We start from the raw sequence: 24,162 nt of genomic DNA on the forward strand, positions 1-24,162 counted from the left end.
AGCTATCGGCAAGTAGTCACACCAGGGACTCGGGAGACAGATAAGTGGGTAGCAGTCAGGAGAGGGCAGGGGAAGAGTCAGATACAAAGAGTACCCCTGTGGCTGTCCACTTAACAATGAGTACTCCTGTTTGAGTACTGTTGGGGGGGACAGCCTACCTGGGGGAAGCAACAATGGCCCCACCTCTGGCACAGAGTCTGGCCCTGTGGCTCAGAAGGGTAGAGAAAGGAAGAAGGAAGCAGTAATAGACACTCTATAGTTAGGGGGTCAGACAGGTGATTCTGTGGATGCAGGAAAGAAACATGGATGGTAGTTTGCCTCCCAGGTGTCAGGGTCCGGGATGTTTCTGATCGCGTCCACGGTATCCAGAAGTGGGAAGGTGAATAGCCAGAGGTCGTGATGCATATTGGTACCAATGACATAGGTAGGAAAAGGGAGGAGGTCATCAAAAAAGACTATAGGGAGTTAGGAACGAAGTTGAGAAGCAGGACCTCAAAGGTAGTAATCTCGGGATTACTGCCTGTGCCATGCAACAGTGAGTATAGGAACAGATTGAGGTGAAGGGTAAATGTGTGGCTGAGGGATTGCAGTAGGGGGCAGGGATTCAGATTTCTGGATCATTGGAACCTCTTTTGGGACAGGCGTGACATGTAAAAAAAGGACGGGTTGCACTTGAATCCCAGGGGGACCAATATCTTTGCAGGGATGTATACTAAGGCTATTGGGGAGAGTTTAAACTAGAATTGCTGGGGGGTGGGAACAGAACTGAAGAGACGGAAGAAGGGGCTGTTGGCTTACAAATAGAGAAAGCTTGTAGACAGTGCGAGAGGGAGGATAGGCAGGTGATAGAGAAGGGATGCACTCAGACTGATGGTTTGAGATGTGTCTATTTTAATGCAAGACGCATCATGATCCAGGACCGGATGAGGTGTACCCCAGGCTACTGTGGGAGGCGAGGGAGGTGTTTGCTGAGCCTCTGGCGATGATCTTTGCATCATCAGTGGGGAAGGGAGAGGTTCCGGAGGATTGGAGGGTTGTGGATGTTGTTCCCTTATTCAAGAAAGGGAGTAGAGACAGCCCAGGAAATTATAGACCAGTGAGTCTTACTTCAGTGGTTTGTAAGCTGATGGAAAAGATCCTGAGAAGCAGGATTTATGAACATTTGGAGAGGCATAATATGAGTAGGAATAGTCAGCACGGCTTTGTCAAAGGCAGGTCGTGCCTTACGAGCCTGATTGAATTTTTTGAGGATGTGACTAAACACATTGATGAAGGTAGAGCAGTAGGTGTAGTGTATATGGATTTCAGCAAGGCATTTGACAAGGTACCCCATGCAAGGCTTATTGAGAAAGTAAGGAGGCATGGGATCCAAGGGGAGCTTGCTTTGTGGATCCAGTATTGGCTTGCCCACAATGAGTGGTTGTAGATGAGTCATATTCTGCATGGAGGTTGGTGACCAGTGGTGTGCCTCAGGGATCTGTTCTGGCACCCCTTCACTTCGTGATTTTTATAATTGACCTGGATAAGGAAGTGGAGGGATGGGTTAGTAAATTTGCTGATGACACAAGGGTTGGGGGTGTTGTGGATAGTGTGGAGGGCTGTCAGAGGTTACAGTGGGACATCGATAGGATGCAAAACTGGACTGAGAAGTGGCACATGGAGTTCAACCCAAATAAGTGTGAGGTGGCTGATTTTGGTAGGTCAAATATGATGGCAGAATATAGTATTAATGGTAAGAATCTTGGCAGTGTGGAGGATCAGAGGGATCTCAGGGCCCAAGTCCACAGGGCACTCGAAGCTGCTGTGCAGGTTGACTCTGTGGTTAAGAAGGAATGCGGTGCATTGACCTTCATTAACCGTGGGATTGAGTTTATGAGCCAAGAGGTAATGTTACAGCTATATAGGACCCTGGATGGACCCCACTTGGAGTACTGTGCTCAGTTCCGGTCAGCTCACTACAGGAAGGATGTGGAAGCTATAGAAAGGCTGCAGAGGAGATTTACAAGGATGTTGCCTGGATTGGAGAGCATGCTTTATGAGAATAGGTTGAGTGAACTCGGCCTTTTCTCTTTGGAGTGACAGAGGATGGGAGGTGCATAAGATGATGAGAGGCACCGATCGTATGGATAATCAGAGGCTTTTTCCCAGGGCTGAAATGGCCAACACGAAAGGGCACAGTTGTAAGGTGCTCAGAAGAAGGTCCAGAGGAGATGTCAGGGGTAAGTTTTTTACACAGAGAGTGGTGATTGCTTGGAATGGGCTGCCAGCGATGGTGGTGGAGGCAGATACGATAGAGTCTTTTAAGAGACTTCTGGATAGGTACATGGAGCTTAGAAAAATGGAAGGCTATGGGTAATCCTAGGTAATTTCTAAAGTAAGTACATGTTCGGCACAGCATTGTGGGCTGAAGGGCCTGTATTGTGCTGTAGGTTTTCTAGGTTTCTATGTTTCTATGTATTCGATCACATGAAAAATGCTGAAAGATGTTGAAAGACTTTGGCGAGATAGGGGTTGGTTTGTTCACCACAGATTACTCATATAATTCACAATATTTATCTGACTGCATTATTCCTGTTTCCGAACGATGGAGATCTTTAGGAGATAGCAGGAGATTTTGGTATTGTTGATGAACATCAAAGATAGGTAGCTGGCCGGTGGCATAGCGGCATCTGCACCAGACTTCGAAACAAGTGGTCCCAGGATCTAATTCATCTGGCTGCTGGCTTGAGTGTCGAGCTACCGACTCGGCCTCAGTAAAGCAAAAAACAGACTAAAGTGCTGAAGAAGCAGCAAGATTGCTGCATGATACACCACAAGGCGCGGAAAGGAACAGCAATCAGGGGCAGGAGGCTTGGTTCAGTCCTTTTGGTGGTAGCCATTGCACTCATTTTGTGGCATGAACATTACTTGCTACCTATCCTCCCATATCTGAAGGTTGTGTAGACCTTGGTGCATGTGGTCATGGGAACATCGTTTGCAGAGGGTTTTACAGGTAGAACTGAATATCAGCACTTTTTATTACCATTTACAGTGGCATGCAAAAGTCTGGGCACCCCGGTCAAAACTTCTGTTACTGTGAATAGCTAAGCGAGTAAAAGATGAACTGATTTCCAAAAGGCATAAAGTTAAAGATGAGACATTTCTTTAATATTTTAAGCAAGAAAACATCTTTATTTCCATCTTTTACAGTTACAAAATAACAAAAAAGGAAAAGGGCCCGAAGCAAAAGTTTGTGCACCCTACATGGCAGTACTTAGTAACACCCCCTTTGGCAAGTATCACAGCTTGTAAATGCTTTTTGTAGCCAGCTAAGAGCCTCTCAGTTCTTGTTTGGGGGATTTTCGCTCATTCTTCCTTGCAACAGGCTTCTAGTTCTGTGAGATTCTTGAGCGGTCTCGCATGCACTGCTCTTTTGAGGTTTATCCACAGATTCTCAATGATGATTAGGTCAGGGGACTGGAGGGCCAACACAAAACCCTCAGCTTGCGCCTCTTGAGGTAGTCCATTGTGGATTTTGAAGTGTGTTTAGGATCATTATCCTGTTTAGAAGCCATTCTCTTTTCATTTTTGGCTCTTTTACGGACAGTGTGATATTTGCTTCCAGAATTTGCTGGTATTTAATTGAATTCATTCTTCCAAGTCAGAATAATATGTGTCACTTGGAATTGCTTAGAGCACCAATCACTTTGCTGATGATTGAGAGTAGGCTGATTGGGCAGTTGTGATTTGGATTGAATTGTCCTTGCTTTCTGAGAATAGAATGTACCTAGAAAGTGTTCCATGCTATCTCATAGGTACCAGTAACATGTAACTGTACTAGAATAGCTGAGCAAGAGACATGGCTGACCCTGGAATGAAGCTGTCCAGTGCTGCGTTTAATATCACTGTTGTCTGGTTGCATTGGCATTGTATCCACTGCTCTCAGCCTTTTCTTGATGTCTTAGAATGTGAATAGAATTAGTTGAAAACTGGGCTCTGTAATGGTGAAAATCTCAGAAGGAAGCTAAGGCAACTAATCCACTGGGCACTTCTGCCTGATCACGCTCTATAGTAATTAAAGATTAGCAGGCAGGCTTCTTACAACTTTCACGGCAATAATTGGACAACACCATATTTGCTGTGATATTGACTACAACAATTAAACAGGAATACTTTCTCTGCAGCATTGACAAGAAGTGTTAAATGGCTTCACCTTTCCTAACGCTGTAATTTATCAGCAGAGCCTGGAAATTGGATGTAATCATACCCATTTATTATGTCCAAATCATGCATAAAGACTAAATGTGTTTTAACATGAAAATAACAATCCTGTCCATCGTGCAATTGAACTGCTTACTTCCAGGTGTAATTCACAGAAGTGCAACCTACATCTTTCTGTCATTAATTATGCACATAATCAACAAAGCAACACTTACACTGATGACTTTTATCAAACAAAGTCCACCCTTACAACAATTCAGTTGGAAGATATGAATTAAACTGTTCTTTATGCGTAGGAATATCAATGTATAGTCAGCCTGAAATGTTATTGCTGTCCGTAATTGTCATGCTATTTCCAGGTCTTGTTTATTGTGGACAGCTGTGGAGCAGGTGAGCAAACGTCCACCTCCCTGTGTTTGCCAAAAAAGTTTAGAAAAGGACACAGTGGTCTTTGTCAAGACTCACCCTGAACACTGGAGTCTGTGATCTGTGAGCTGTTCACAGGGATGCACCCTGAGGGAAACATTAACTGCCACTAGAAGATGATCATCAACTTGGTGAGAGCAGCAAATCATAAATACAAAAGATTTTGCCGATGCTGGAAATGCAGAGTAACACACACACACACACACACAAAATGCTTGAGGAGCTCAGCAGTTCAGACACATCTATGGAGAAGAATAAAGAGCTGACATTTCAGTCCCTTCATTGCTGAAGGTTCTAGGCCCAAAACATTGGCCCCTTATTCATCTCCATAGATGTTGCCTGACCTGCTGAGTTCGTTAATGTGGTGAAAGATGCAGCCTGGTCCATCTGAAACCTATTGGCCTTGCAATGTAATAAGTCTGTAAATGAATGCTGCCGCTGGAAGGTTCCAAGGTGCAGGGGTTCCTACTGAGGGATATGTTGAAGCTTGGTACAAAGTACTTGAGGAAAGGACTACTGTCTGGTTCCCTGCCATCACTAAACACACAGGAGCTGGGTCCTGTTTTTACGACTGGCAAATAGGTGCACTGAGTTAGGTGGAAAGAAGCATAGTCTTAACATGCTGTAAGCAGATCAGTTTATCTGATTGTATAGTGGATTTTGAGAAAGATTTATTAAAGGTGCAATAATGCTGAGCATGTCCTGTAAGCATTATAATGAATTAAGTGGTTTTGAGAGTAAAAGTATAATTAGAATTGAGGAGGTATGACGAATGACATGCCTTGTGTATTTACTGCATATTTCATGAATAAAGCATACTTTGGAAAACAAAAAAAAACAAATTGTAAACTTGGAAAACCATGCACAGCACTGATCTGCTGAGATCTCTGTGTGAGCCTTTCAGAAGGATGGGCCCTAATTGTGAGGGAGTGAAGGGATGGAGACAGGTTAGTGACGCAATGAAAACATCCCAGCAGAGATCTTTGCAGGGAGCTGCTATCAGGAATTTAAACACTCCAGCCAATGTGAAAGCAGCACCAAAAATTCTTCAAAAGGTAATTTTTTTCAGTTTAATTATTTTTTTATCTCCTCCCCCCCAACATATGCACTTATTGGTTTCATAATATTAATACAGAGTACAGCAAATAAAGGTAAAATCTCATTTCTAGGCACAATAATTCCCTGGAGTATTTACTGCGATAATTAACCTGCCACAAAGCGCCTGCAGTAACCAATTGTAAACATGCAACAATAACAGATTTGCTGCATCTTTGGTTGCATTACTCAGATAGTTGCTCTTTCCATGCAACATTTGTGCAATAATTAAACAGCAGCTAATGTCTCACAGCGCTGACTGCAATAATTAAAGACCTCCTGCAGCACTAAATGGAATACTTCCTGCGGGATTGGAGCTAATTTTCATGACTAATAGGAAACTGTTCAAACTATAGTTACTGCACTCCAGAATCAAGGTCACTCGGTAGTTGAGCAGTATGCAAACAAAATTCCTGTTTGTGTATGCATGCAGGCTGAGCTCCAAGCCATCAATAACTTGTCCATTGAAGCATACAAGAGGATGGGGCTTTACACTCAATGCCAGCAAATCAAACAGCCTCTACCAGTGTGCAAATGCACCACACCACATTATCATAAAGGTTCTGGAAAGCATGGATCTTTCCCCATATGTTGGGAGCAAACTCTCACAGCAAAGACAGACATTGATGATAAAGTTTACCATTGTCTTCAATACACCAGCAAAGTCAATTGAAGAAAGGGGTATTTGGAGGTCAAGAGCAGATTTGGCATAAAACTCACGATCTGCTGGACAGGAGTGACCCATGCTTACCTAGACTTGGACTAACAATAGCTATCACCTCAAGACAGTGGAAAGGTACTGCCACTTCTGACTCCACAAGATCCTCCAACTTCACTGAAAGGGTAAATAAATCAGAATTTTTCTATGCCCAACTCCACCAGATACCTAAAACAAATACACTTTTCCAAGCTTTGTCACTGGTAAAAAAAATAGAGACGGACCGAGGAAAAGATTAAAAAGTTATGCCCTGAGTTTCCTTGATGAAAGTGCAACATCCCAACTGGCTCTTGGGAACTTCTGAACCATCACTGCTCCATATTGAGGAGCACGTGGGATAATTTTGAAAACCTTGATGTCATGGTTGGGAACATAAAGGCCTACTTAAGTGGTGGGACAAAAGCACACCATCTTATTAACTACCCCCTGCCCAATCATTAAATAGATCTTGCCCCATTTGCAGAAGAATCTGCAATTCCCACATTGCCCTGAGCAATGACCACAAAGCTCAAATAACTAGAGTTGAAGCATGTCATCCTTACTCCCAAAGGACTGCCTAAGATAGAAAAGAACTGACTGTCTGTAGCATAACTAAAAAGTTGCAATTTACATACAGCATTGACTACAGTAATCAAGTAACAATAACTAAACTGCAGTAGCATTACTGCAAACTTGACTGGGGGCAGAGTGCTGACATGGATTGAAAATTGGCTGGCTGACAGGAAAGAAAGAGTAGCGATTAACGGGTCCCTTTCGGATGGCAGGCGGTGACCAGTGGGGTACCACAGGGTTCAGTGCTGGGACCGCAGTTGTTTACAATATACATTAATGATTTAGATGAAGGGATTAAAAGTAACATTAGCAAATTCGCAGATGACACAAAGCTGGGTGGCAGTGTGAAATGTGAGGAGGATGTTATGAGAATGCAGGGTGACTTGGACAGACTGGGTGAGTGGGCGGATGCATGGCAGATGCTGTTTAATGTGGATAAATGTGAGGTTATCCACTTTGGTGGTAAGAATGGGAAGGCAGATTATTATCTAAATGGAGTCAAGTTAGGAAAAGGGGAAGTACAACGAGATCTAGGTGTTCTTGTACATCAGTCACTGAAAGCAAGCATGCAAGTACAGCAGGCAGTGAAGAAAACTAATGGCATGCTGGCCTTCATAACAAGGGGAATTGAGTACAAGAGCAAAGAGGTCCTTCTGCAGCTGTACAGGGCCCTGATGAGACCACACCTGGAGTATTGCGTGCAGTTTTGGTCTCCAAATTTGAGGAAGGGCATTCTTGATATTGAGGGAGTGCAACGTAGGTTCACAAGGTTAATCCCCGGGATGGCAGGACTGTCATATGTTGAACGATTGGAGCGACTGGAATTTAGAAGGATGAGAGGGGATCTTATTGAAACATATAAGATTATTAAGGGATTGGACACGCTGGAGGCAGGAAGCATGTTCCTGCTGATGGGTGAGTCCAGAACCAGAGACCACAGTTTAAGAATTAGGGGTAGGCCATTTAGAATGGAGTTGTGGAAAACCTTTTTCACCCAGAGAGTGGTGGATATGTGGAATGCTCTGCCCCAGAAGGCTGTAGAGGCCAAGTCTCTGGATGCTTTCAAGAAAGAGATGGATAGAGCTCTTAAAGATAGCGGAATCAAAGGTTATGGGGATAAGGCAGGAACTGGATACTGATAGTGGATGATCAGCCATGATCACAGTGAATGGTGGTGCTGGCTCGAAGGGCCGAATGGCCTACTCCTGCACCTATTGTCTATTGTCTATTGACTGCTTTATTGATTGCAATAATTAAGAAGGAGCAGTTTACTGCAGGACTGATAACAATAACTAAGTACCAGCATCCTTTTGCAATACTGACTGCAATAGTTGAATTGCAGTTGCTTGCCTCTACTATTGACAACAGCAAGTAAACCACAGCCATTTCTCAGTATTTTGGAATGTAATCATTAAAGAAAGTCGCATTGACTGCAATTATTAAGCAGAAGCGGATTCCACACTTCATTGGCTTCAGTAATTCAGCAGCCATGACATGTCTCCACAGCAGTGACTGCAGTATTTGAGCTGTAGCAGTCTTTGCCCTGGCATTAATTAAACAGAGCAACTTTTCTTCACAGAATCCCTGATAATGAAGAATGCTCGGCTCATTCATTCAAAACTGAATTGCAACCCTCATTAACCATTCCTGACCATCCATTGCAATTTACTTCTGATCCAAGACCCCATCATGTGATATTTTCCAAATGAATGATGGCAGCTTGTGAATACTTCCGCATCACAACAAGAATCAGAATCAGGAGTATGTTCATTATTACTGATAGAGGTCAGGAAACGTGTTGTTTTCCAGTAGCATTAAGTGCAATATTAAAATATAGTATGAGTTAAAATAAGAAGTGTATATGTATAAAATTAACAAAGCACTGCAAAAATAGAGATAGTTTTCATTGTCCAGTCAACAATCTGGCGGCAGAGGGGAGGAAGCTAATCCTAATACATTAAGTGTATGTTTTCAGGCTCCTGCACCTCCTCTCTGATGGTAGGAATGATAAGAGGGCATGTCCTGGGTAGTGGGAGCCTTTCTGTATTTTTTGATGTACCGTCTTTTGAAGATGTCCTCGATGATGAAGTTGGCTGAGTTTATAACCCTCTGCAGCTTTTTTTGACCAGTTAGAATGCTCTCCACAGAAATTTGCTGGAGCCTTTATTGAAATAACAAATCTCCTCAAACTCCTAATGAAATATAGCCACCAGCGTACACCTTGAACCCACTAGAAAAACAAAGACAGCTGTTGCTTGGGTATGTTTACACCTAAAGATTATGCTGGATGTCACTCAACTTCCACTCTTGAAAAATACCTTCTGTTTCCTTCATGTTCACTGTGGAAACTGATAAGCGCAAGAGATTCTGTAGATGCTGGAATTCAGGGTAACACACAAAATGCTGGAGAAACTCAACAGGTCAGGCAACACTTATGGAAAGGAATAAACAGTCAATAAATCATCAAGTTATCAGAAATCAATATCAATGTTCCTTCACCACAAGCAGTACAGTGTATCAGGGAGACAACGCCTCATTCACCTCAATACTAACAGGGATGAACAACACATGCTAATCCTTCAATGATGTCCACCAGGCTTGACTGGATACAATTAAAGAGTAGTTTCCATCCGCACCCAATATCTGATGGAGAACTTATCTCTCCCAAGCACATGCGTGAAAAGATGCATGAAAAGTATGAACGAGCAGAATTGGGCAAATTGATACGAGTTTCACAAGCAGCACCATTTTAGCTCATGCTCTCATGAACAAATTAATTTCTTGGCCAGTGAAATCAATGACTTATTAGTTACATAAAGTGAAATAAAGGCAGGGGAAAAAGGATTAGATCTGGAAAGGAAGGCAAAGGAGACCAAAAATGGAAAGTAAAGGAAAATGTCATTTTAAAAGCCTATTCGTATCACCCAATTATGAACATCACTAACTACAGATGCTGGGCATCTGAAATAAAACCAGAAGATATTGGAAAAAACCTAACAGGACAGGCAGCATCAATAAAAAGAGAAAGTTTTAACTTTCAGTTCGAAGACCCTTCAGCAGAACTGTCCTGTTTTCCCAATGTTTACTGTTTTTTTTAAGATTCCTCTATTAAAATGCTTTTTTTCTCTGTGCTAGAAATGTTAGTTGACCAAATGTTGGTTTCTATTCATTACAACAACAGGTAATTAAAAGAATGCTTAAACTAATACCATGGATCTTTATGGCATCTGTTAGTCTTGCGAGACCATGGATCTGCTCCTGGAAAGTCTTCACTCTCCAGGGCTCAGGCCTGGGCAAGGTTGTATGGAAGACCAGCAGTTGCCCATGCTGCAAGTCTCCCCTCTCCACGACACCAGTGTTGTCCAAGCGAAGGGCATTAGGACCCATACAGCTTGGCACCAGTGTCGTTGCAGAGCAATGTGTGATTAAGTGTCTTGCTCAAGGACACAACACGTTCCCTCGGCTGGGGCTCGAACTCATGACCTTCAAGTAGCTAGTCCAATGCCTTAACCACTTGGCCACGTGCCCACAAACTAATACCAATGTACATTAATATCTACTTTATATGCAGTCAGTGCTCATTCTATTAGCTGCAGGAGTAGAACCTATTGTGATCTTCTGTTGCTGTGGCTTATCCACTTCAAGTTCAACATGTTGTGCATTCAGGGATACTCTTCCGCACACTGCTGTTGTAACACGTAGTTATTTGAATTGCTGTTATCTTCCTGTCAGCTTGAACCAGTCTGGTCATTCTACTCCCATTAACAAGGCATTTTTATCCAGGGAACTCTGGCTCACTGGATTTTTTTTTGTTTTTTTTGGCGTCTATCTCTGAAAAAGTCTAGAGACTGTTGTGCTTGAAAATCCCAGGAGATCAGTAGCTTCTGAAATACTCAAATCACCCAGTCTGGCACCACCAATCATTCCACAGTCAGTCACTGAACCTCTTGACCATATCTGCATGGTTTTCTCCATTGAGTTTCTGCCACATAACTGTTTGATTAGATATTTGCATTAACAAGCAAGTATGGTGGTGTACCTAATAAAATGGTCTCTAAGTGTATATTATGCAACTCCAACACATCATGACATTCAATACATGACAATAGTGATGCAAAGTCCTATTTGTGTAACACTTAGATTGCATCTTACAGAAGTTTATATTCAACCTTTTATCCGCTGCTTGGCTGATGTTGCAGTGGTATTTTAACATTAAAAATAGAGATATATATAAATGTAATGAAAAACCTAGTTCAGGTTTCTTACAATCTTGGAAAATGGTTACGGAGTTTTTAAAAGTTTAATTGATTTGCTTTTTTGAGGGATGTATTTTCTTAGCCATTTCTCTTTCCCTTTGCTAGTTCAGCAGTATTTCTTTTTTTACTACTGTTGGGTTCAGTTATAATGGCTCACTCCTCAGATTTGTCTGACAGGCAGGCAAAAAACACACTGTCCAATTATTTTTTTTTAAACTCTTCAGTGGGACAGAAATTCCTCAATTTTTTCAAGTTCCAAGTGAATAAGGAAAATTAGCTGTTAATTGTTCTCAACTCCCACATCTTCAGTTCCAGTGATTTCAATGAACAATGAACAAAGGTTGGTAGTCCTGCATTTCTTTCACGCTGGCGGCTGAGGATGGAATTCTCCCTCAATCACCCAGCTATCAAAAAACAACCTGCTGAATTTCTTTTACAGACCATTCATGATCAACAACTGGCCCATTGAGGTTGAGTATTGCTGCACACTGCCATCTTGTAACATAACCAGTTGTAGCTCTATGCTATTGTGCTAATATGCTATATACTATCTTTTCGATGGAATGAACAACCTGCTTACAAATGCCTTCTGTGTGCTGCCAGAAGCTAAACACTATGACTAATTTCAAGTCAAGATTATGAAAACATGCTGAAGTCTAATTTGGTCTTGTGTATATCCATTAATTTTCACAAAACCTAAGATCGGGTCTATATTATAATCCAGCAAAGATGAAACTCAGTTAAGTAGGGGTGTAATCTTATCAGAGAATCTTTATTGAAATTGATGGAGACACATTGGGCATAAAGAACATTCACTCAATGAACTTGAGGCTGGTTGAGTCATGAAAATTAATGCACTTATAATATGATACTGACAGTGGGCCATAAATCATTGTTTACTTTGGTTTACAGCAGCTACTGTATAGAAAACCATGATCATTATTGAATTAGAGACTGTTCTTTATAGCTCTTGATCCTTCCTCATCACGTGGTTCCTTTACTGCTTTCATGACCAAGTATAAAGGGGGCTGGTGGAACTTGGTATGCCCATGGCATGACTTGCAGCACAAGTCACACCAAACACTGAAATGGAGATGGAGTTACCCTAGGAACACTAATCGAATTGAGTACATTTTCATAGAGTGTTGTCATAGGAAAGCAGCATCCAATATTAAACACGCCCATCATCCTCTTCTCACTTCTACCATCAGGCAGAAGGTACAGGAGCCTTAGGTCCCACACCACCAGGTTGAGGAGCAATTATTACCTCAAGCTATCAGGCTCCTGAATCAGCATGAGTAACTTCTTTCATCACCAATCTGAAATGATTCTACAACCTATAAAGGGCTCTTTACAAATTATGTTCTTGACATTATTTTTTATTTGCATAGTTTGTTTTCTTTTGCACAATGGTTGTTTGTCAGACTTTGTCTGTTTAGGTATAGTTTTTGATAAAATTCTTTTGCATTTCTGTTTACCTGTAAATGCTTGCAAGAAAATTAATCTCAAAATAGCATATGATAACTATACGGGATTTGATAATAAACTTACTTTGAACTTTGAACTGTAAATAGGCTGTAGACTATATACAGAGTAGGGACTTCTGGATTGCCATACTGAAACACAATTCTGCAATTATTTAAGCAAACATGGCAACAGATGGTATTGTTGCTTTTTATTGAAAATGGATCAGTGTATAAAAGTAAGGCTTTACATTAAATTATGGAAGTGACTATTTTAGTGGAGATCTCGTGTAACGCATCAGTCACTATTGTCTAAATGGAATTTGGAAAATAAACAAATGAGCCAAAAAACAACATCAGGAAGCAAGGTGTACCAGGGTCTTCTAAATCATTAGTGTAATTCAAGTTCAGCATTCATCCAATGGCTCATGTCTTTCTGTCTCTTCATCTGAACATAATGCAGAAATAAAATTAAGATTCCAAATCTAATTTATAAATGAAATTACATCATAATGCTCTTCCCTAGTTAAGAGGTGCAGCTAGCTTTAAACTTTGCAAGCTACCTTTAACTGATGCTTGCAGCTCAACATATTGGCCTCCTGCTGAAGTCACTTAGTGCTGGCTGAATGCCACAATCATTATAATGAGCGAGCAGCACAGAGTTGGCACTCTGCCTGCTTCACATTGAACAAGCACAGACTACCCATGCATCTCATTCCTTGGGCTTGTTTACGCCGTTTGCTGAATTTAGCCTTTGTTATCTCCGTTCCTTCTGTTGCAATTTTGTGTGGGTTAATAACTTATGTTCCTGTGGTAAAAAGGCTAAAACAGCAAATGATTGTGGATTCCTTTTACAAACAGATTTTTGAATCAATCTTGGTCAATGTGTAAAAAATAGAACCAAAAATCTTTAATTTGTAAGCGTATTAGCCACTGTGGCATAAATGGAATTTAGGAAGTCAATTTTAGTGGGAAATATATGAGTTGAGTTTCTAACTCATGGGTTTGTACTTCCAGGAGGAATAACCAAACAAATCAAAAAGCCAACATGTCAGGAGGGAAGAAATAAAAAGATGTCCGAAGATCTTTTTGTCACTAGGGACAAAGCCGGAGAAGCATTGATCGTTCACTGCAGCTGCAGAGCCTTAGACACTGTAAAAAGAGTGCGTGGAGAGCCTAATGGTTATATAAGTTATTGACAGAATCTTTGTAGCCAGAAGTTGGTTTTGGATAGGACACAGTACAGTTGGCCCTCCGTATCCGCGGGTTCCACATCTGCGGATTCAACCAACCGTGGATTGGGATTGAAAAGACATCCTGGAAGTTCTCTCTCTTTCTTCTTATTCCCTAAACAACACAGTGTAACAACAATTTACATAGCATTTCCATTGTACAGGTATCCCCCGCTATCCTAAAGTAGAGTGTTCCTATGAAACCTTTCTTAAGCCGAAATTGCGTAAAGCGAAGAAGCAATTACCATTAATTTATATGGGAAACATTTTTGAGCATTCCCAGACCCAAAAAATAACCTACCAAATCATCCCAAATAACACATAAAACCTAAAATAACACTAACATATTGTAAAAGCAGGAATGATATGATAAATACACAGCCTGTATAAAGTAGAAATAATGTATGTACAATGTAATTTCACTTACCAAAATCAGGAAGACAGCTAGCACACTGGAAGGTTCACGCAATTTTCTATCATACAGTTCTTTGTAAGCACTCAAAACATCCTGCAAACCTGCCCTAAACTGACGTGCCCTTTCAAAATGAAAATCATACTTTTCTGCAATCTTTGCAACACTGTCAATCATAACGAAAATCTCACGTAGTTCAAAGCTGTGGCGGCTTGATGCTGAGATGCTGAGTGTTTGTTTTGCTGAGAGCAAAACAAACGCTGAACGCTATTTGCGCTTTTTGCCACTCTCACTGCTTGGGGTGTGCGCTGCCTCTATAACGGCTCACTGCAAAACAAACGCTGAACGCTATTTTCGCTTTTTGCCACTCTTGCTGCTCGGGGTGCGCGGAAGTGCTACGATGGTTGCATCTGTACTGAACGTACAGAAGTTTTTTTCCTGTCACTATTCCCTAAACAATACAGTAAAACAACTATTTACATAGCATTTACATTGTATTAGGTATTATAAGTAATCTAGAGATGATTTAAAGTATACGGGAGAATGTGCATAGGTTATATGCAAATACTATGCCATTTTATATATGGGACTTGAGCATCCGTGGAATTTGGTATCCGCCGGGGGATCCCGGAACCAAACCCCCGTGGATACGGAGGGCCAACTGTACTGGTTTGGTGAAGGAGGCATGGCACACTAGGCTAAACAGGCAACATGGTGAAGCATGAAAATGCAGGCTGTTTTGTGATTAGCACAAAACCGTTACTATCCAATAACAAAGCCCGATTGCTGACTATTTGAATCAACTGCTCGTTGAAGTCAGGATATTTTAATTTTCAAAAGTGTGATATTTTTACATTTTCTGCTGTGTTGCTTTGTAAAGTGATGCCAATTAAGCTTTCTGTGTTATAGCTTCTGGAGCTCCACAATTAGAAGAAAACAGCGAGATTGCAAATAATGACCTGACTACTTGGAATTTCACTTGGCTGTTAAAGGATGAGACACCTTTGTCTACATATCAAAGACCACATGGTGAGTAGATTTTCAATAAACTAATATTGGCCATCTTTGTCCAATAATTAACATGTTTACCGTTCAGTAAATTCTTCATGCTTAAATGTGGTTCACTGTGCTATAAATCATACTGTTTTTAGTTACCATTAAGGATTTTTCAATCTTAACTTAAAGAAAAGCTTTATTGTTATTGGACATTAAGAGTTAAGTGTTAAAAACTTTAGGATAAGCCCAAATGCAATGACTTAGATGGCTATCAAACTTATTTTTCTTTTCTGATCGTGATTACAGAGGTAAGTTCTGATATCAACAACAAGCCAATAACCCTATTGACTGTAAAATCTAGACATCTCCTTTACTGAATTACATTCTTTTTGCACAATATAATTTATTGTTCAAATGTGAACAACAAAACAGAGGAACGTTGGTTCATTTGGTTGCATATACAGTGCATGTGTGTGTGTGTGTGTGTGTGTGTGTGTATATATATATTTGATTTATTGGATATTTATTGACATACATGCGGAATAGGCCCTTCCAGCCCTTTGAGCTGTACTGCCCAATAACCCCCAATTTAATTATTTAATAATAGCCTACCCGTGGAACAATCTACAATGACCAATTAACCTTCCAACCAGTATGTCTTTGGACTGTGGGAGAAAACCAGGAAACTCACGTGGTCATGGGGAAGGTGCACAAACTCCTTACAGGCAGCTACGGGATTTGAACCCGGGTCGCTGGAACTGTAAAGCGCTGTGCTAACCACTATGCTACCATGCCACCCCAATAAGTACACACACACAGTCAGACGACAATCAGCTTGAACTTGAAAATGGTTGATTATTGTATCAAGCAATTGGTACATATACACGAGTGGTGAAACTGCTCTGCACTTATAATAGATTTGGTGGCTCCGTGGTGGAACTAGCCGAGCTGCTGTCTGACAGCACCAATGAAATGGGTTCAACCTTGATCATAGGTGGAGCTTGTACAATTTCTCTGGTGTTTTCCTCCAGGAGCTCTGATTTTGTTTCCACATTTCAAAACGGGCAGGTTGGTAGGTTAATTGAGCACTGTAAATTGCCCTTAGTGTACAGGTGAAAGTACAACCTGGGAGGAATTGATGGGAATGCAGGGAGAATGACAATAGGATTAGTGTAGGATTAGTATAAGAAGGTGCTTGATCGCTGGCATGGACTCAAAGGGCCGAAGGGCCTGTTTCCATGTTTGTGTCTTTTTTTAACTGAAGGTTTTTTGCTGTGGCATTAAACCCACTTTAGGAACTCTGGAGTGTATTATGTACAAGTAGGACATAAAAGACATTAACATCAGGGTATGGTGTGAAAATTGCTGCCACACCTAAACTGCCTTCCCTCTAGAAAATTAACAGAAGTATTCTGTAAGGACCATCCACCTGACATAATTTCCATTTTGAAACATAATGCTGCATATGATTTGAAAACTCGTGGAGGACCTTGTCAAAAAACTCCAATAAAAGTTATTCTTGTGGAAAGAGTCCATTTGTTTCATACTCTAATGAAAACGTCATTTAATGTGAAGGAAAACTGATTTTGCCTGCTCCTCAGTAAATATTCTATATATGTAAAATCTTGAATGCCAAATATCAGTTTTGATTCCTGATTATAACATGCTGGATGAAATCATCTGGCTATGAAGAAAAGTGGATAGATTTTCATTGATATACTTGGCATGGCCTCAGGTTGAGAGAGCAATGAATAATGACTCAGTCATCAATAGGTGGGAATGTTGCTTCAAATCCTACAATGGCAGCTGAGAAATTTAAAATCAAGTTGTTTAATATATTTGGAATGAAAGGATCAGTAGTGAGTACCAGTTTCCACCCTTAGTTGGCTTGTCCTTTGTGACTCAAGTCTCACCACTGAGGCTGGCTTTTAACAGCCTTCTGAAGTAGCTCAGTAAAGAGATTACAGTATACGAGTCGTGTTTGTATCCTGTGACTGAATTTAAAAAAATAGGTCATCCAAAAGCATCTTTCTGCCATTGCAGTCGTTTTGAAGTTTAGTCACTCTAGTTAAGAAGGAATCGGATAGCCAATACAGTATGTACAGGTAACACTCTTCCACAAACAACCAGGTGACAAGGGCATATTTTGTTTACTGGAACTAACAAAGGGATAAATATTGATCTGGAGAGTTAGGATAAATCTCCTAGGAGAGCATCAGCCTTGGTATAAAATGTAATCTGAAGAAAAGCACCTCTAACAGTGTGTTAGATCCTGAATACTTCACTGGAATGTCAGTCTAGAATTTTATGGTCAAGTTCCTGGCATGTAACTTGAACCCTAACCTCCTGATTCAGAAGTGAAAGTGCTGCATACTAAACTGAGAAACAGTTGACATGATAGTAGAAACAGTCCCAGAGTTGTTCCATTGGAATCTAATCTGACCAACCTGGAGTCATGCTCGTTGTGGCAGTGTTAGTATTGCACAGAACTGAATGATTCCCCACACACCAGTGTGCAAGCATGAACATTAAGTAAGATTGACAACTTGAAGAAGATGTCACACGCAAAGCCAGTGCTCTTTCAAAACATGCCGCTCGATCGTTTGCAAACTAACTCCCTGAGATACCTTACAGCTCAGTGAATAGTTCACTTAGGCAGCGCTTTTTTTCCCCCAACATCTTTCCTTAACCTCCTTGTAGATGCTGTTCCACTTGCTCAGGTCTCAATATATGGGCATCGCCTACAAAAAAACTTGACAGTGATTGTTGACAGTCTAGCAGGAAAGCCACAGCTGAATCTGATGTTGACAATAGCAGTTTCAAGCTTAACCCTTCCACTGGCACGAACCTGTATGTAATTACATAATGATCCCTTTAAAGTACTGGGCTGCCACTGCTAAGTAAGAAGAATTACTTGTATTTATTACGAAGCTTCCAAGATGTCCTAGAGCTTCACCATCAAGGTAAATTTATATCAGAATACATATATGTTACCATAGCAACACACACGCGAAGCTGGAGAGACTCAGCGGGTCAGGCAGCATCCATGGAAATGAATAAACTGTCGATGTATTGAGCCAAGACCTTTCTTCATGACTGGAAGGGAAGGGAGAACATGCCAGAATAAAAAGGTGGGTTTGGGGGGGTGGGGTCACAGCCCTGAGGTTTGTTTTCTTGTGGGTATACACAGTAAGTCCAAGAAACACAGTAGAATCAATGAAAGACCTCACCCTACAGGACGGGGGTTTCATCCAGCTCAAATCTGATGAAAGAAGAGATGATTAAGATAAGCAAGTAGACTTTCTCATCTCTAGATTTAAAGTGTTGTGATTCATGTTGTTTGGGTTTTATTTTGGTCCCATTTTTCAAAGAAGCTTTGGCATTTCTAATAGTGTTATATCAATAGGGCAGTTTCACTCTCTTCTTTACCTTAGGCAATCCCTTGGAGAATGACAAAATGCTCTCACAGCATTTGATGTAGGAGCCATGCATCTGTTTTCTCTCTGTATTGTAATCTGTGTTGTGCATTTATTATGTTTGTTTGCCACATGTGTGGGGGCATGGTAAAAGTGAAGGGAATAACTTATGTATTCAGGCTTTATTCTGGTTAGTTTTAGAGCTGAGGACCGCTGGGTGGTGATATATTTTGTTGATCACTTAATTTCCTTTGTAATCACTTAACTCTACTTAACTTTACTTAAGTATGTTTAATATCACTGGTTTTAGTGTCATAAGTTTCAGTGCTTCAATATTGTATGTTTTGCTAGTTACTAATAAAGGATCAAATACATTTCTTTGACTTTTTGAACATTATTATTGGATTGGATCTGAGGTTGGGTTATACAGAATAACTTCCCATGTTTGGTCTCTAAGAGGTTTGTTCAAGTAGCCGCTACAATGGCATAGCTATTTATAATGGAATACCTTAATGCTGTCATTCCCAGGTTTGGAGTATATTTTATTCTCATAGCCCATGTATTTCTGTCCCTTAAATTTACTCAGCAGAAGATTGTCAGCTGGTCACTTGTACTTTTCCGGGATAAGTTCAGTGAAATTGCTCAAAGTCATAGATTTTAGTAGAGCAACTCACATCAAAGTTGCTGGTGAACGCAGCAGGTCAGGCAGCATCTGTAGGAAGAGGTGCAGTCGACGTTTCAGGCCGAGACCCTTCGTCAGGACTAACGTTAATCCTACAGATGCTGCCTGACATGCTGCATTCACCAGCAACTTTGATGTGTGTTGCTTGAATTTCCAGCATCTGCAGAATTCCTGTTGTTTGATTTTAGTAGAGAATGATTTTGTTCATTATATTGTACATTACAAGGTAAAAAATGAGAGCAGTAGGACCAGTAAAGGAACACTGATCATTAGATGTCATTATATTTCATATTTCAATATTAATCAACAGGGTTTAATAGTGGAAATAATAATGGAAATAAGTCTTCACATCAGTGAACAAATGCACAGAAATAGGAGCTTTCATGTAGAAGAAAAGAATTTCATTATTATTGAATTCCTTTTTGAGTTCAGTCACTGTTGATTGTTAGAAATCTGAATTAAAAAATTGGAAATACATTACCACACTAAGCAATCGTAAATGAAAGGCAGATGGAGTTGAAATCAAGTATAATATTTCTTGCAGGTTCAAGGAAAGGTGCGTCCAAAACTTTAATACATCCTGAACTTTCATATACCTGCCAGACTACAGAACAGATGCATTATTTTTTCACCCTTATCTTATGTAAGGGTTTTTAGTTGTCAGTGAACTTTCAATACTCAGAAAATAAACAACGCATTTAAAAAAAAGAAACTAGTCACTATTGCACTGCCCGTTTAATCTGGCACCTCTATTTCAGAATGCTTCATTGATTGAGACAGTCAATCACAAAGAATTCAAAAACCCTCCACAGTTCAGCATGATAATGCAAATTTTATAGTAAAGTGAATTGCATGCATTTCGCAAATGGAATTACATTGCCATCATTCAGAAAATTGAAATCACAATAAATAGCAAGCTATTATTGCAGAATTGTTATCGTACGAAACAGACAACTTCAGAACACTGGGAAGTATTTGCAGAGAGCTCAGTAAATAGGGAGCAGATATCTAAAGCAATTGGTAGAGAGATTAAAGGGGAGTTGCAGAACAACTTCTTCACTCAAAGAACTCACAGCATGATAGTGTGAGGGTTGAGGTAGAAATCTGAATTGCAATCAAAAGTACTCAGGTGAGACACAAAACACTGCAAATGCCGAAAACTGATCCAAAACAATGAGCTGCTGAAGGACTGAAAGATAGAGGAGAGACAGCCAGTGTAATGAGGTGCGGGGAAAGGGCGCGGCAAGAACTGACAAATGATAGGTGCATCCTGGTGAAGATAGGTTGCTTGGAGGATGGAGTTGGGTGAGGCAAGGAGGGGTAGAGGTAGTGAAAGAGGTAAGGTGGTGAGATGACATGGCAACAATGGACTGTAGATTATGGAATATGATAAGGAAGTAAAATGAAAAGAAACCAAATAAGGAAGGTGGAGATGGCCAGATAGATACAGTGTAGAGAGAGGACCCTGTGGAGAAGTGTGTTGCTGATGGGCATATGGCATCATTAGGAGAAGGAAAAGAAACTGGTATATGGCAGGTCGGGAGACACAGAGATCATGGTTCCTATAGAAAGCAGAAAGGGGTGCGGATAGAATGATGAGATTATGTCACATCTGGTGGAAATGTCGAAGAATGTTGTGTTGGATGTGAAGGCTGGTATCATGAAAGAAAAGGACCAAGCAAACTTAATCCTCGTTCTGTCTGAGGGGAGGTGGTTTGAGAGCTTAAATGTGGGAAATTTTGTGAGATGTGGGTGAGAGCTATATCAACCACAGTGGCTCGAAGGACGGGTAAGTAATTTTTCCTGAAAGAGGACATCTCAGAAGTCCTGGAGGACTTGGGAATAGGTGAGGTGGAAATGAAGAAACTAAAAAAACGAATGGTCTCCTTAAAAGAGGCAGGGTGGGAGGAGGTTTAGGCCAGTTAGAAGGGGAGTTTATGGGTGCGAAGGTAATGCCGGTGGATAGATTCTCCCCTGTGGTAGAGATAGTGGATCACGAAAGGAGAAAGAGGTGTTGGAAATCTTCTGAGTGAAAGTGAAGATAGGGTGAATGTCACCAGCAAAATTAATAAGATTGAAAGGTTCCATGCGGGTTCCGCAGGTAGCACTGATGTAGTTTTTGATGTAGTGGAGAAAGAAGAGGGGATTGGTGTCAGAGTTTATTGGGAACAAAGATCACTTCATGTAGACAACAGAAAGGCAGGCATAGCTGGGGCCCATGTGAGTGCCATGCCTAAAACTTTGATTTGTAGAAAGTGAGAGGAATCCAAAGAGCAGTTGTTCAGGGTAAGCACGAGTTCTGTCAGGCAGAGGAGAGTGTTGGTAGAGGGTTTGATTGAATCTATGTTCTGGAAATGAATAGACAAATCTAAAGCCTTCCTAATGGAGAATGGAAGTGTATAGGGATGGGCATCCATGAAGAATATGAGGCATGGGGAGGCAGAGAACTGGAAGTTGTTAAAGTTGTCGTGAGTGTACACGGTGTCAGGACAGGACAAGAAGGGGCAAGTATGAGGAGATAAAATCAGTGGGACAAGAACAGTTGGCCTACCAAAGGTGTGCTGTTTCTGAATCTTCTGTAGGTGATAGAAACAGAAAGGACAAGCTTAGGGAGCTATCACGTTGGATGCCATGGAGAGGAGGTCTCTTGATGTGATTAGATCTGTGATGCTCTTTGAAATAGTGATATGGTGTTCATTGGTGGGGTCATGGACATGGAATTGGCATGAGAAGATATCCAATAACCTCTGTTATCCTCTGCAAGATGACAGACTAACAGCTAGAAGGTAGATTTACCTCCGTTAGCTCTAAGCCAATGACTTCATTCTGTGATAAACATTTCTCTGGTCCTGAAGCCATAAATTCCTACAATTCAGAAAACTTCATCAGCTTTAAAAAAAACTGATGTAAGTGTTTAAAGCAATTAAAATATAGCATACAGTCACAATAATACATTTGTCACAGCCAGCTTGTATTTTTAATATAGTTTTATAGAAGAGAAAGTAATTTCCTTTGAAATACAGATCTTCTTATAGCATTGTTGCTCTTTTTAAAACGTGATTTCCTGTTTTACTCAAAGATAAGTTTCTACTTCAGGGAGGTTTGCAGAAAAATAGCAAGTAATGTAAGGGCCATAGAAATGCCAGGCATTGACAACCTCCCTGAACAAATCTAACTACCTACACTTGGACATTCAATAGCATCACCATCACCTGCTCCTGACCATCAACATTCTTTGGGTCACTGTTCAAAGTTCAAAGTAAATTTACTATCAAAGTACATATCCAGTATGTCACCATGTACAACCCTGAGAATTAATTTCTTGTGGACATTGACATTCACAGTAAATACAAGAAATGCGATAGAATCAATGAATGATTGTCCTCAACTGCATGAACAACAACCAATGTGCAAAAGACAACAAATGGTGCAAATACCAAATGAGTGGGAAAAAATAGTAAATAAGCAAGCAAACAAACAATAAAAACAGAGCATAGAACATAGAATAGTACAGTACAGGCCCTTCGGCCCACAATGTTGTGCCGACCCTTAAACCTTGTCTCCCATCTAACCCTGAACCTAAGTTCCTCCATATGCCCGTATAGTAGTCCCTCAAATTTCACTAGTGTATCTGCCTCCACCACTGACTCAGGCAGTGCATTCCACACACCAACGACTCTCTGAGTAAAAAACCTTCCTCTGATACCTTACCTTACCTTCCCACCCCTTACCTTAAAGCCATGTCCTCTTGTATTGAGCAGTGGTGCCCTGGGGAAGAGGCGCTGGCTGTCCACTCTATCTATTCCTCTTAATATCTTGTATACCTCTATCGTGTCTCCTCTCATCCTCCTTCTGTCTAAAGAGTAAAGCCCTAGCTCCCTTAATCTCTGATCATAATTCATACTCTCTAAACCAGGCAGCATCCTGGTAAATCTCCTCTGCACCCTTTCCAATGCTTCCACATCCTTCCTGCAGTGAGGTGGCCAGAACTGGACACAGTACTCCAAGTGTGGCCTAACCAGAGTTTTATAGAGCTGCATCATTACATCGCGACTCTTAAACTCTATCCCTTGACTTATGAAAGCTAACACCCCAATAAGCTTTCTTAACTACCCTTTCTACCTGTGAGGCAACTTTCAGGGATTTGTGGACATGTACCCCCAGATCCCTCTGCTCCTCCACACTACCAAGTATCCTGCCATTTATTTTGTACTCTGCCTTGGAGTTTGTCCTTCCAAAGTGTACCACCTCACACTTCTCCGGGTTGAACTCCATCTGCAACTTCTCAGCCCACTGCTGTATCCTATCGATGTCTCTCCGCACTCTTCGACAATCCTCTACACTACCCACAACACCACCAACCTTTGTGACGTCTGCAAACTTGCCAACCCACCCTTCTGCCCCCACATCCAGGTTGACTTTCCCACCACAGACGTAAGGCTCACTGGTCTATAATTACCCTGACTATTCCTACTACCTTTTTTGAACAAGGGGGCAACATTCGCTTCCCTCCAGTCCTCCGGTACCATTCCCGCGGACAACGAGGACATAAAGATCCTAGCCAGGGGCTCAGCAATCTCATTCCTTGCCTCGTGGAGCAGCCTGGGGAATATTCCATCACGCCCTGGGGACTTATCTGTCCCAATGTATTTTAACAACTCCAACACCTCTTCTCCCTTAACATGCTCCAGAACATCAACCTCACTCATATTGT

General features: G+C 41.1%; 1 protein-coding gene across 3 annotated transcripts in view; it reads left to right on the forward strand.

The window, feature by feature from the left end:
• LOC134350426 (ALK tyrosine kinase receptor-like) overlaps positions 1 to 24,162 on the forward strand; it is a 1,308,522-nt gene that overhangs the window by 377,444 nt on the left and 906,916 nt on the right. For all 3 annotated transcript variants that reach the window (XM_063055604.1, XM_063055603.1, XM_063055605.1), the window contains exon 2: positions 15,264 to 15,383. In XM_063055604.1, the coding sequence (XP_062911674.1) occupies positions 15,264 to 15,383 (120 nt within the window). The remainder of the gene's footprint in view (positions 1 to 15,263; positions 15,384 to 24,162) is intronic.

This window comes from Mobula hypostoma, chromosome 8 (genome assembly GCF_963921235.1).
Source record: "Mobula hypostoma chromosome 8, sMobHyp1.1, whole genome shotgun sequence".
NCBI classification, from domain to species: Eukaryota; Metazoa; Chordata; class Chondrichthyes; order Myliobatiformes; family Myliobatidae; genus Mobula; species Mobula hypostoma.